This window comes from Nicotiana attenuata, chromosome 1 (assembly GCF_001879085.1).
Source record: "Nicotiana attenuata strain UT chromosome 1, NIATTr2, whole genome shotgun sequence".
Taxonomy (NCBI): Eukaryota; Viridiplantae; Streptophyta; class Magnoliopsida; order Solanales; family Solanaceae; genus Nicotiana; species Nicotiana attenuata.
Genome location: NC_031989.1, coordinates 161,353 through 175,945, shown reverse-complemented (window position 1 = coordinate 175,945; position 14,593 = coordinate 161,353). Strand labels below are relative to the sequence as shown.

The window sequence follows — 14,593 nt, the reverse complement described above, 5'->3', positions numbered from 1 at the left end:
GATTTGAAGGGTAAAAGGTTGCAGATAAGATGTCCGTTTTTGGCTCGTTCATGTCCGGCCCAGCCAGTCTGTTTGCCACCCTTAGCTGTCCCATTGTACACATTTCAAGCAGTTCTTTCTCTAGTCCGGCCATCGTGTATTCCCCATTTGTTTTATATAACTATCTCGTCTCAATAAAGGTGCCTTCCCACGTCGTCTATTAAAATTTTGTGCAAGAGAAACTGATCACTCATATTCAAAGATTCCCAACAATTAAAAGCTTTTCTAATAGGAAACCCCGTAACTATTGACCCAACTAAGAAACTTGTTAAAATACATATTAATGAGGCCAACTAAGATGGAAGAGAGATTGAAAAAAGTAATCACTTACTTAGACTAAATTTCTCCTTTCAACATTACCGAATAGATACGTATTCCACTCGTTTAAATAAATAGTTCATTTTTATGAGAAACCACCTATGGATGGGCTATAGGAAGGAAAATAAAGGAAATTTAATGTGAAATTTGGGACCTTTTTTTCCTTTTATGAATTTTTTGTTTATAGTGTCATGGTCTAGTCATGTTTAGCCAAACTTTTAAAAAAAAATAGAAGTGTGTATGGGTCAGAATCCGACCCCACGACAATTAACGAGGCTAATCCCGTTTTAAGTTAATTCATGATTAATTAGTGGCACGACCACTCAGAACTGACGACGTTCAACCCGCCTCTGGCTCGGTCAACAAGGCCCTGGCCTATCTGCCACTATAGAGGCGAGATCTCAACGTGGTCACGGCCACTTATTGCCAGCTCACAAAGCCCACAACTATAAATACCAAGAGAGGGGACCCTAGAAAGGGGGGCTGCTTCTTCACTACTATAGACAGGAGAGAGAAGGGAAAAAGATACCCATCTTATGGGAAGAGAAAACACCATTGTAAGGCTCTGAACCCCTTCATGGGGAGGCAGACCAAACAAATATTATCAATAAAGGCTTTTAATGTTTCTCCCCCTAATTCTGAGTACTTATTTTCGTTTCTTTCCTTTGGTCCAACGGATTATTACGATTTGCTATGATTTTCCCGTGATTGTTTGTATTGTTTTGCATTCATAAGATATGTGATAACTTTTGAGCAAACAATTTGGCGCCGTCTGTGGGGATTTCATAGCAAAATCGCGTAGTTCTTCCATGGACCAAAAGGAGAGAAACGCCGAAAAAGGAAGAACAACCCAGCTTAAACAAGCCAAAGCGGCATATCAGGCCGATGGAACTCGAAGATCTCGAATCGAGATCCAGTTCCTCTGTCTCTCATCTATCAGATGGTGCAAACAAGAAGAAGCAGCCTCCCCCCTCCTAAGGGAAGGTCTCTGTAAGGCATCTCCCACATCCCCGATACAAGCTCCGGCCAGAAACCGGCACGGAGATATCTCGAGCCGAGAGTCGCCTCAAGACAGCCTATAAACCCTGGTTGGGAAGACAACGGATGAGCCGCTCAAGGTCTCGAATCCAAACCGAGCTTCAGCACTCAATACCCACAATATGGGACTTAGGCCATGAGCCTTCGTCATCAAGATCGACAAAGTTCAACAACAGTTGAACTGGGACTCAGACCATGAGCCTTCGTCATCAAGATCGACAAAGTTCAACAACAGTTGAACTGGGACTCAGACCATGAGCCTTCGTCATCAAGATCGACAAAGTTCAACAATAGTTGAACTGGGACTCAGACCATGAGCCTTCGTCATCAAAGATCGACAAAGTTCAACAACGGTTGAACCGGGACTCAGGCTATGCGCCTTCGCCATTATATCAAGGCTATGCGCCTTCACCAAAAGTTCAACTACGGTTGAACCAAGACAGGCTACGCTCCTTCACCAGAAAGTTCAACTACAATTGAACCGGGACTCAGGCTATGCGCCTTCGCCATTATATCAAGGCTGTGCGCCTTCACCAAAAGTTCAACTACGGTTGAACCAAGACAGGCTACGCGCCTTCACCAGAAAGTTCAACTACGGTTGAACCGGGACTCAGGCTATGCGCCTTCGCCATTATATCAAGGCTATGCGCCTTCACCAGAAAGTTCAACTACGGTTGAACCGGGACTCAGGCTATGCGCCTTCACCAAAAGTTCAACCACAATTGAACCAAAACAGGCTACGAGCCTTCGCCACCAAATTTAACAAAGTCCAACAACAGTCGAACTGGGACTCCGGCTGCGTGCCTCCGCCAATAAATCCAGCCGCGGTCGAACCTAGACTCAAGCTATGCGCCTTCGCTAGTGAATCCAACGAGCTCGACCTCGCTCGAACTACAAGAATGGACGCCTTCGTCCTAAACTTTAGCAAGTTCAACCACAGTCGAACCAAGACTCAGGCCAAACGCTTTCATCTGTGAAAGCAAAGCCCGACCTCCAACAAATCAAAGCGCAGGATAGGCACCCTCGCCATTTCAAGTAAGTTCCCCCAACTCGAATTAAGATTCGGGCCACGTAAAGTTCGGCCCCGGTCAAACTACGAGACCGCGTTTTTTATCACGACCGGTAGTTCGACCGCGCCCGAACTGGGACTAAGGCTAAGCGCCGCTATCGCCAAATAACGGCCAAGGCTCGCCCGCACCGAGCTGAAAAAGCAAGGCCATCAACTATATTATGGCTAGGGCCATCGCCGCCAACGGTCGACCTAGATTCGACTACGGTGAGTAAACGACCCGACGACGGTCGAAGTGGCCTCCATGCTAAGGCCGTCGATTTTATCACGACTAAAGTCGTCAATTTAAATTCGACTAGGGCCGCCAACGTGAACGGTCAACAAAAAGCGCAACAAAAATTCTAAAGAACGAAAGAAAAACAGTGACAAAAAAACAAGCACAAGGCAGGCAATGGGAAAGAAAATTTTTATATTTACAAAGTCAATTGCGGGTCATCCCCGCTTACACCCGGCCAAGGCCGATCAATATAAGAAATAAAAAAAATAATAATACAAGAAACGCCTAAAATGCCAAGCGGCGAACAAGACAAGAAAAAATGCATAATCTTTTTACTCGGTGCCGCCTGCGCACCGTCTGCACCAGCGTCAGCCTCTGGCGTCGCCGCGTCAAAACCACAATCGGCACGTGCCTCACGAGCCTTCTGACGTGCCCCCTCAAAAGCAGCCTCGGTCACGACTCCAGCCTCCCACAAACTCTTATATACATCACGTTGGGCCTCGGCAAAGACCCAAAGTTCCCGAACCTGGCTGGAAGAAGCGGCCTGATCCCGTAGCCGCTGATTCTCTTCTTCTAAGGCTGTGATCCGGTCCGCCATGACCTGGGCGTCCTGCTCAAAGACACCAATCCGCTCCTCGAGACTCGCCTCTCTAAAGGTCGCAACATCCCTTTCCAATGCCCGTTGGGATTCGTGCACGCGGATAGCCTCCTCCAACGCCCCGGCCCTCGACGAAGCATCCCTCACTTGAAGCTTCAATGCCGCGACCTCACCCTCCAACGCGGTCACTTTCCCGCTCCATGCCACAGCGGCCTCCGCCGCCTTGGCCTCGCCCCGGCGTTCACACTCAGCTGCGACCCTCTTCACCGCTTCGAGCTCCTCATCCTTTCGGCGGAGCTGCTCCTCGAGAGCACTCGTCTGGCCAAGTATTTGCTGCATCTGAAGCTCCCGCCTCGCCAGCTCTTCGACCAAGGCCCGGCTCCGAGGATCATTCTTCAAGCGCACGCGCAACTCTCGGCACTGATTTTGGTAGCGGCGATACTTCTCCAGCGCCCGCAAAAATCCCCGAACGGACCTTGGCTCGACGAATGCTCTCCACCTCCAACAGATAAGACTACAAAGCAAAGACAACGATCAGAATAAAAGAATAAACCTAAAGCAAAGAATAAGCGAACCGACGCAACAATACATACCCTCAAGCCCATCACGGCTACTTTATTCATCAGCCCGATATCCGTAACGCCCCTCAGCGACGCATTCTCGGCCTCCGAGCATAACGGCTCGAACTGCGGCACCAAGCTTTCCCCTTGGAGCAATAAGTTCAGTTCCGTGGGAACCTCGATAAAGCGAGATCGCCCCTCTGCGCGCACCGTTGAATTGGTGGAGCCTTCCTGGAACATACGGACGTCGTCGGGATCCAGGTCGGATTCAGACTCATCCTCACCCACATCAGCAGCCGCTGAGGAACTGCGGCACCAAGCTTTCCCCTTGGAGCAATAAGTTCAGTTCCGTGGGAACCTCGATAAAGCGAGATCGCCCCTCTGCGCGCACCGCTGAATTGGTGGAGCCTTCCTGGAACATACGGACGTCGTCGGGATCCAGGTCGGATTCAGACTCATCCTCACCCACATCAGCAGCCGCCGAGGAACTACCTCCCGTCTCAGCGACTGGAACCACCAATTGAGTCGCCGAAGCGACGGTATCATCACGGCCTAAGCCAACCGGGGCAACCCCCATTGATTGTCCGCCCTCGAGGGCAGGCGCCGCAGCCGCATTCCTCTCCGCGTCCGCCGGCGGGGAATCCAAATTAATTACCACAGGAGGAGCCGGCGCGAACGCGACCCTACGCCTTATCAATGGCCATCTTCAATGTATGAAAGGCTACGGCCATCTCCAAAATATGAAAGGCTACGGCCACCCCCAATATATGAAAGGCTACGGCCATCTCCAAAATATGAAAGGCTACGGCCACCCCGAATATATGAAAGGCTACGGCCATCTCTAAAATATGAAAGGCTACGGCCACCCCCAATATATGAAAGGCTACGACCATCTCCATTATATGAAAGGCTACAGCCATCACCATTATATGAAAGGCTACGGCCACCTCTAATATATGAAAGGCTACGGCCATCTCCAACGTGTAAATGACTAAGGCCACCGCCGCCAATAAGTCGACCTCCTTATTCAAGTTGTTTTCAAATCACAATCGATGAAGTCCGCTCATCGAGCTCGGCCGAAACACGACCTCAATAAGCAGAGGGACTAACTGTATGGGTCAGAATCCGATCCCACGACAATTAACGAGGCTAATCCCGTTTTAAGTTAATTCATGATTAATTAGTGGCACGACCACTCAGAACTGACGACGTTCAACCCGCCTCTGGCTCGGTCAACAAGGCCCTGGCCTATCCGCCACTATAGAGGCGAGATCTCAACGTGGTCACGGCCACTTATTGTCAGCTCACGAAGCCCACAGCTATAAATACCAAGAGAGGGGACCCTAAAAAGGGGGGCTGCTTCTTCACTACTATAGACAGGAGAGAGAAGAGAAAAAGATACCCATCTTATGAGAAGAGAAAACACCATTGTAAGGCTCCGAACCCCTTCGTGGGGAGGCAGACCAAACAAATATTATCAATAAAGGCTTTTAATGTTTTTCCCCCTAATTCTGAGTACTTATTTTCGTTTCTTTCATTTGGTCCAACGGATTATTACGATTTGCTATGATTTTCCCGTGATTGTTTGTATTGTTTTGCACTCATAAGATATGTGATAACTTTTGAGCAAACAAAGTGCCTTGTACTAAACAAAATATATTAATTTGATTTGGAAAATTAAGATGTTGGCTTTATGTCGAGTAAAAAATAAATATTGAAGTGATTTTGTTCACGATTTACAACTCGAGGTATTTCCATCTCACAACTCCTAGATGAAAGTCGATGACTAGCGGTTCCGTACCATTACAAATATTAATTAAGCAATGTATCCATGAAACTCTTATTTTTTAATTAATATTTAATTGTGGTGTAATGAATTGTAATGTTGAATTAGTCATGAAAGATGAGCATTTACTGGACACTGCAAATTTCTAAGTGTTGTATTAGAGATTTAAGAGAAACATAGAAATGTCAAAGAAAGAGACTACCCAGAAAATAAAAATGAAAGAAAAAGGACTTAGATTATTTTCAACAAAAAATAAAAATTATTTATCTGTATAGCCAATAGTAATTCAAACAAACTCAGTACACGTTGTTGTCATCTCCGTTTTTGGACTTCTATTCTTTTGCTTCTTTGTTTGTCTGAACTCTCCATAGAAGTATGAAACGAAACCCCAAAGAGAAAGGAAAAGAGCAAGGCCCTTTTCACCTGAAAAATTTTCCCTAAAGAAAACTACTGCTAATACCTCAGTAGCCGGAAGTAAAACTGCAATCATAACCCCGGACATCAAAGAAGAAGAGCAATAAATGACTCCAATAACACCCACAAAGAAGCATTGCCAAATAATGGCAGTCCATACAATCACCGTATAATATCTTGCTTCTCCGAGGTTAAATTGTTTTGCCTCCCTTGATATTGCCTGCAAATTTCAATCAATGCGTTAATCTTTGCTCTTTAAAGAAAATGTCTATAGCTAAAACAAAATTCAAACCGAGGAAGTATTTATGATACATCACATTTAGGTAAATTTTTTCGAATCTAATACTGTTCCAGTTTTCATATACTTTTGACATATCAAAATTTAATATAACCCAAACCCATGATGTTGATATGTATGCCTAATTTAAAAAAATGTATTCCATGACAAAAGAGTTTTCATCTCTCTATGGGATATGATTAATTTAGGGTTTCGAGCTAGTTCCTTCTTTAATGTCCTACGGCTAAAGTCAAACTCACAACTCATCACAAGCTTTTGTTCTGTCTCTTGTCATTAAGGTCAGAAAACTTTAAGAGAACTGAAATACGAATAAATAAACAAAAAAGAATAAGAAACAATAACTAATATATATATATATATATATATATATATATATATATATATCCAACGTAGATAAGAAAGCCGTAAAGATGGGCATCGTTGGTGAAGCCACTAGAACACCTAAAGAGATTGTCATTTGAAGGCCTTATGGATCCGATTGCCTAATGAGAGAAATGTGTTACTCTTTCCATAATTTATCTTGGCACGAAATCTAAGAAAAAAATTATATTTATGAGATTTGGATCTTAAACATGTTATATAATATTTGTGTGTCTTTAAGACTTTTTTAACTTGTAATTTTAAACATGCATAATATTGTCTGGTTATAAAAGCTTCTTATTAAGGTAAAATTTATTTTTTAAATTAAATACTTTCAAAGGCAAAAATGTGTCATTTAATTTGGAATAGACTAATACAGGAAAGGTTTAAATTATTTACTTTTACACTGTAATTTTTTACCATGTTATCATTTAATGTATCGTATTGTATATCGCTCAATTATGTAAATAAATTTACTTGACAATGCATAGAATTTAAACCCATAAAACAATAGTGTCACATATGCGACGCAATGAGTAAGATGCATGGGTAGAATTGAGCTACAAGGGAAGAAAATAATACCTGAAAGTCATTATTGGCGATCATTCCTATAGTGCAAAAAATAGTAGCGGCAAAACACATGATCATCTGAATCTCCAGTACCAGTGTAGCAGTAATAGCTTGTTTTGCCTTCAAATAAATTAACTCAATACAAGGCAAAATGACTCCATACAAAGCTGCTGCTAGAAGTGTCATCATAAAACCAAGAATATAGGCTTTACTTGTCACACCCTCTGGCCTATCACCATTAGATCGAACACCCAATAAAACAGCACCAAGTGTTAGAAGAACTACCGCATTGATAGAGTAGGGTGTGAACTTCAGCTTCACTATGAAGAAAGCTCCTACTGCCGTGAAGGCAAGTTGAGCAGCAAGAAGAAGCGAAGAGGTTGACACAGGAAGTTTTGACCCGCCCCACGAATAGAGAAAATTATCAACACCAGTGACAACACCAATGACGACTGATGCAATGAAAATTCGAGGAGTTATGAAGTAAAACTTGGCATTAGAGCCTTCGGATTTTCGACGATAGAAGTATAAGATGGCAAGAGGTATAAAGGTGAGTGGCCATCCAGCAGTTTGTAACCAACTGCTAAGCCATATTCTTGAACCTCCCTCAACATAATATAGACGCATCATTAGAGGGCCACCACAAATACCGACAGCGAGTATTAGACAGTTTATCAATAGGAGGATTCTCCTCATATTGGTGCTTAATCCTTTATCTTCCATATTTTTTTTCCAAGAGATTTGGATGCTAAGTTGGAGTATTCTTTTGCTCAGGCTGAATGCTCTTCTTCTGCAAAGGTTTGGATTATTGGACCTCTTGTAGTGACGAGATCTATTTATAATTGAGAAATCTTAGTACATCTCCACTATTTGTTTAAGAAGGCTTTCTCATGATTAAATTAATTGCCGTACTAGTAATTTTCTTATGATTCACAAGGGAAGAATATAACAATAAAAAAATATAAAGCAAAGACGGACAGTGAGTAATTTTCTAGTATTAAATTGCAGCGTTGAATTTCTAGGAAACCGAGTACGCCCTCCATGGGCTATATATGTCATGTAAATAGCCATAACCACGCTACTGGTTGGCTTTGCACTTGTGAAATGAATAAACGTGAGTTTTAGTTAAGAATTGATTAATTATGAGTAGCCACTTTGTTTAATTGAATATTTATGAGCAGTCAACTTTGGTCTTCTGTTTCCCCACTCCCCCACCTCCACCTAACTTGGAGTTGGAGGGACGCGCAAAAGTGGTTATACTTGACTTCATTCATATTCTTTTTGATATAATTTAACAAAACGACGTGAAACTCGTGGGTATATCTATTTCTATTAGGGGTATAGACTATCTGAGTTTTCGAAGGACACAACGATCTGAAATCATTTTCTGTATATGCCTAACTGATAGAAATTAAGGATCCACCAAATTAAACTATATAGAGAATTAGGTTCTCTATTAGTTTCCACAGAATGCACACACACAACAGTAAGTAAATGACACAATATACTTTTACGTGGAAAATTCCCAGCTCACGGGATTAAAAACCACGACCTACCCTCGTAGGATTTCAACTTCACTACTGAGCAAACTTCAGATTACAACCTATTGTAACCTAGGAATTAACCTCTTAATCCCTCACTAACTTGTAACAACTCTATTACAAGCCCCTTTATAATAACTCTATTCCAAAGCTTACAACTCGACTAACTCTAGCCAAGACACAAACACAAGGTTTATGGTTTTACAAAAGATTTCCTACACAATGCTTCTGACTAAGCTAAGTAGGAATTACAAGTAAATCCCTTTAACAAAGGTTAACATGACTAAGGACATATAATGATTCAACACAAGAAACTGGTCCTTCGTTATATTGTTCTTTGTTCTTGATACCCTTGGAAGTCACTTGCCAGATTGACACACACTTGAGAGAATGCTTGATGAATTCTAGGATGCAAGTGTGATGTTTTCCCTTTGCTTCATGTTAATATTACATAAGTGGCATCGCTTGAATGATGCAAGCATGTTTGGCAAAAGGGCATTCCCCATAAAGTGACTGCTGCACTGTTTGCACTGTTGCGTGTGTAGAGAAACAACTGCAGCGACTTTACAACTCTAGGGGGTTGACTGGTACAGTCAGCAAGGGAACTGGTATCCATTTGTTCCCTCTGTTGTTTCTTTGGCTCTGAAATATTGAGTCACGTCCCCGGCTTGAGACTTGTTGTTCTTGAGTACTTGAGGATGTGTAACGGGTTCCTTATCTGGTTCTTAACATTATGTTTGTTAGATCATCAAAACATAACAGGATGCATAACCTATCACGAACATTTCCATAGCTTTTCTTTTTCTTTTCCTTACAAAATAGTTGTCACCTTCCACATTTTCTTTTCTCACGTTTGGAAGGATAAAAAATGTGAGAGTAGGGCGAAAAATAATAGCTATGAGTATCCATCCAACAAATTAGTATCAGAATAGAAAGTTGAAAGGCAGAACGAGTATGGAGATGACAAATGCTATGGAACAAGTTGATTGGAACACTTGACGAGGTGAAGAGCATATAATAAGATGATTGTCACTTGTATTGGCGGAAAAATAGACTCGCCACACGGACCAATGATATGCTGACATGTGGCATAGGAATCAAAGCAATAAAGAAGAACGAAGTTCAAAAAAGGCATAAGTAAACACCCACGGGATTGTGTACGAGGATGCCGTACCTATTAGCTGGAAAAGAGGAAAGAGGTACAGAATGGATAACCAAGGATACTAAAAGCCATGAAGAATATGGAAGGTTCACTAATAGCCACGATTATGGAAAGAAATCAGCATAATCCCTGATTATGCATGATTGGTTATTATTACCTTAACCATTACGAATCACCCATGTAACGTGTAATTAATGTAATAAATGTTAGTAACGGACATGAACTAAATTGGGTGAAACAGTTATAAATTGTACCCTTATATAAATCCCATTACCATATCTTGTACCCCTATCGAGAAATTCATAAAGTAATACTATCAATTGTCAATATTCTACTATTCTCTAGTGTTGGAAGATCTTATTCTTTCCTATTGGAAGAAGGCTGTGATTATCAATAGGATTTCTTTTTCCTTATTCTCTCAATCTTACTTTCTATTATTTTCTATTCATTTATATTAGGAAAAGTGAAGTAAAATTGGTTAACTGTGATATTTGTATTTTCACTACACCGCTTTCTAGTGAGAGAAACTCTCATCCATGACTACAGACATTCATTGGAAAAACCACCCAAATCACCCAACATACCACCGGAACCACCGGACGACACTGTCATGGAAGAAGAAGCTAACCAACAACACTCCTACAAGGAAATGCTGCTGGACAAACAAAGGACTACACAAGCGGATTATTTCACTTCAGAAATTCAATCCACTTTAACACAAGAAAAAGGCAAGGAAGCAATAGGACCTATAGTACTCCGACAGGAGGACAAAAACAGGCTCTATGAACCATGGCGCTAATCAGTTATCATAAAGCTATTCGGCAAGAAAATGCCACACTACCTTCTCCGATCTAAACTAGTTGACCTATAGAACCCATCCGAACAGTTAATCTTGATTGACCTAGGATGGGATTTTTTCATAGTCTAATTTAGTAAAGAGGAGAATCTAGTGAAAGCTATACAAAAAGGGCCTTGGTTCATATCAGGAAATTTCCTCTCAGTAAGAAGATGGGAACCCAAATTCGTCCCACTGGAAGCAACCTTATCTTTTACTGCAATCTGGGTAAGACTATCACAACTACCAACAGAGTTCTATGATAAGGAAGTCCTCGAAAAGGTGGGCAGGAAACTAGGAAAGCTTCTAAAAATTGATACATGCACCTCAGCCACTCTCAGAGGAAGATATGCAAGGATATGCATTCAGGTCCCTTGGAAACACCATTTGCTACCTCAGTCGCAATAGGGGACCATAAACAGTTGGTGCTCTATGAAGGAGAAAATGTTCTATGCATTGGCTGTGGGAGGACAGGGCACATCTTGAAAGGATGCCTACACAGAAAAAGACAACAACAATCACAAAATCCAGACAGCCCAGAATGCTCAAATACTAAGCAAAATGGTATTTTAGACCATACACCAAACAAGGAGGAAGAAGAAGAATGGAAGATGGTTTCCTTTCCCAGAAGGCGAAAGAAGGAACTCAATACAAAGCAAAAGGAAGCACAGGACATTTTTACAAAGGATAATCCATCATCAAAATCGGAGGGCATCAAAGTGAAGATGTTCGATGCTACATCTAAGTTTCTCAAAACCCAAACTTTCCGTTACACCAATAAATCTAACATACTACAGGAAACGGACCGGATCAAACCCACTTCCACAAAGGGATCACAGCCCAGATAACAAAATAAAACTGGGCAGCCCACAAGAGAACGGCCAAACATAAGTGTTAAACGGAAGGCGGACCCAGGGAATGCCCACATGCACACAAATTGTCAATCTGGGCCCAAGCCTCAAACGACAACAAAGACGGACCCCATAACCACTACCCCAAGCCAAATGAACACTGCCCCAGAACCAAAGTCAACACAGCCCAAATAACAAGAGAAAAGCCAAAAATGCCAGTCTGGGCCAACACACACATCAGGGGAAATGGAACCTATGGTAGACCACAATGATAACCACTACAACACTACTTCTCCCCTGCCAACACCAACTGGAGAAAAACCCTCCATGAAAGACCAAGAGCCAACGCAGTATAATCAAGAAATCTCCAGTGATTTGACAGAACCAATCAACTCAACCGGATATCAATTAACCACATCCCTAGTGCATCAGACACAAACCCCAAAATAATTAAAATGATTATCAATCAAAAGCCACAACCGTCAGAAACGATTGAATTCCCCAACACTCCACCCTTTATTACCAACCCAAAAACGGATAGAAACAAGAAACCCAAAAATGGAACCAAACACCAACCCCCCAATCTTCCTAATCTCCACCCCACCACTACCGGACCATCTACCAGCCTCTTGGCTGGAACTGGCACTCCATGGACAGGCACTCAGCTACAATTTTCAACTGGGCGAGCAACAGATCTCCCTAATCATCCAGAACCCAGCCCATCTGGCAAGGGTAACAACAGAAGCACTTAACAGGGGCTTGGGGATGCTTGGAGCTCAAATGTAGCAGTCAGTCATGGAGCAGACCCATCCAGCCAACTTGAACACCAGCAGAGATTTGCCTATTCAAGACCGGATTCACCAGATCTTCAACAGTATCCCTTTTCTTCCAGAACTCACAGTAGAGGATCCATATGCAACACCTCATTTCAAAATACTCCAGCCGGAATCAACCCAAAAAACTTCACCTTCACAGCAGGAGAAACATCCACAACCACCACCACAACAACCACCTGCATCGCCTCTAGGGAACATCGCCAAAGGAATCTCAACAGCCCTGGAGATACTGAGGAACAACGAGACGCCAATGGACCAAGGAGCAATACCAATCGACAATATAGTGAGAGTGGACTCACTGTGGCTGAAGCAGTAAGGGCGGTGGAGTTCAGCATGGACCACAGCGAAACACTGATCCTATTATGCCAAAAGAATCTAGCGCGTTGCGGAATGGACCTATCATCTCACATGAGCCAAGGTACTCTCAAACCCCTTCTAACCCTAACCCTAGTGATGAGATCCCAACAGTCTCAGCACAGGGGGAGAGATGTGATGCAACCCCAGGGCAGGGAGAAAGCATCATCGAGCACCAGCCCTCCAACACTGAGCCCTCTAATGAATTTCATCATATGGAATGTTAGAGGGGCAAATAGTGCGGAGTTTAAGAGGCACTGCTCTGAAATGGTCAAGCTCCACAAGCCTATGATGTTGGTTCTCCTGGAGACCAAAATGGCAGACCACAAAAAGCTTACTGAGGAGCTTCAATTTGATATGCACATCCAGTTCCCTGCCATTGGCCATTCTGGAGGCATAGTGATCATGTGGAGGGAAAATTCCCTCCAAATTGATGAGGTAGCTGTCAACTCTCAGGGTATCCATGCATGGTCAAGGTATTACCCTCAAACCCACCCTGGTTCTTTTCTGCTATTTATGCCAGTAACCACCTTGAAGATAGAAGAGGCCTCTGGGATAGTCTTGTTGACATCTCAAAAACTCATAAAGGAAGTTGGTTTGTGGGTGGGGACTTTAATGAATTCCTTAAAGCAGAAGAAAAATTTGGGGCAACCCCATAAATACCCACAGAAGCAACTCTTTCTGGAATTGCATTAATAATTATCATCTGATAGACCTAGGGTTTAAAGGTAGCAAGTATACTTGGTCCAACAAAAGGTACAAAAACAGAACCTATCTAATATTGGAAAGAATTGACAGATGTTTGGCTAATAACCACTGGTTAAAAGAATACCCTGAAGCAAACATCACCCACCTCCCTAGGACCCAGTCTGATCAAAGCCCTATGCTTGTCAATCTAAGCAGTGCCAAGCCTAGACCCACCAATAAACCTTTCAGGTTTGAATCAATGTGGTGCAACCACCCCATGTTCCAAAACCTAGTTAGAGACTCTTTCAAGCCCGACTCTACTCGAGTCCCTTCCACCTCTCTGTTTAAGGTTAATGCTCTCAATTGGAATAGGCATACCTTTGGAAACATCTTCCATAAGAAAAAGAGGCTACTAGCAAGGATAGCAGGAATGAAAAAATCTTTCCTCTATCCTACAAGTACCACTTTACAAACCCTCGAGAACAATCTCATTGAGGAGCTTAACTCAATCTTAAAAAATGAAAAAGATTTTTGGAAGATGAAGTCTAGAATCCAGTGGCTCTCTGATGCCAACACCAAATTCTTCCATACCTCCACCTTAAATAGAAGAAGGAGGAACAAAATCCTTTCCCTCCAAAATGACACTGGTCAGTGGATGTTTGAGGAAGGGGAGATCAAACAGGCAATTTCAAAGTTCTTCACAGAACTCTATACCTCCTCCCTCTCATACTCTCAGAATGACCTATCCTCCACTGAATTCCAAGGGCCATGTCTTTCTCAGATTCAGCAAACAACAATTGGAATGCCTCTAAGGGATAGTGAAATCAAGAATGCCATCTTCTTCTTCAAGCCTTTCAAAGCCCCTGGGCCAGATGGCCTTCACCCCTTCTTTTACCAAAAATACTAGGACATAGTGGGCAAGGATGTCACCCTCTACTGCCAAAAATGTCTCTCCACATCAACTATGGACCCAGTCATGAATGAAAACCTTCTATGCCTCATACCAAAATGCCCTCAAGCCACAATGATAAAAATCTTCAGACCCATAGGCTTATGCAAC

General features: G+C 42.7%; 1 protein-coding gene across 1 annotated transcript; it reads right to left on the bottom strand.

Annotated features, from left to right (window-relative positions):
* Nucleotides 5,747-8,087, bottom strand: LOC109239610 (purine permease 3-like). The gene is made up of 2 exons (XM_019406199.1): nt 7,280-8,087; nt 5,747-6,259 (listed from the first exon to the last, which is right to left on the bottom strand). Exons 1-2 carry the CDS (start codon nt 7,988-7,990, stop codon nt 5,912-5,914), a joined length of 1,059 nt encoding a protein of 352 aa, XP_019261744.1. The 5' UTR covers nt 7,991-8,087; the 3' UTR covers nt 5,747-5,911.

Bases quoted from the DNA above. Each gene is read 5' to 3' on its own strand.
- LOC109239610 (XM_019406199.1), bottom strand. From the start codon at position 7,990: ATGGAAGATAAAGGATTAAGCACCAATATGAGGAGAATCCTCCTATTG. The intron at 6,260-7,279 runs GTATTATTTTCT...TGAAATTTGCAG, and splicing joins TCGCCAATAATGACTTTCAG to GCAATATCAAGGGAGGCAAA.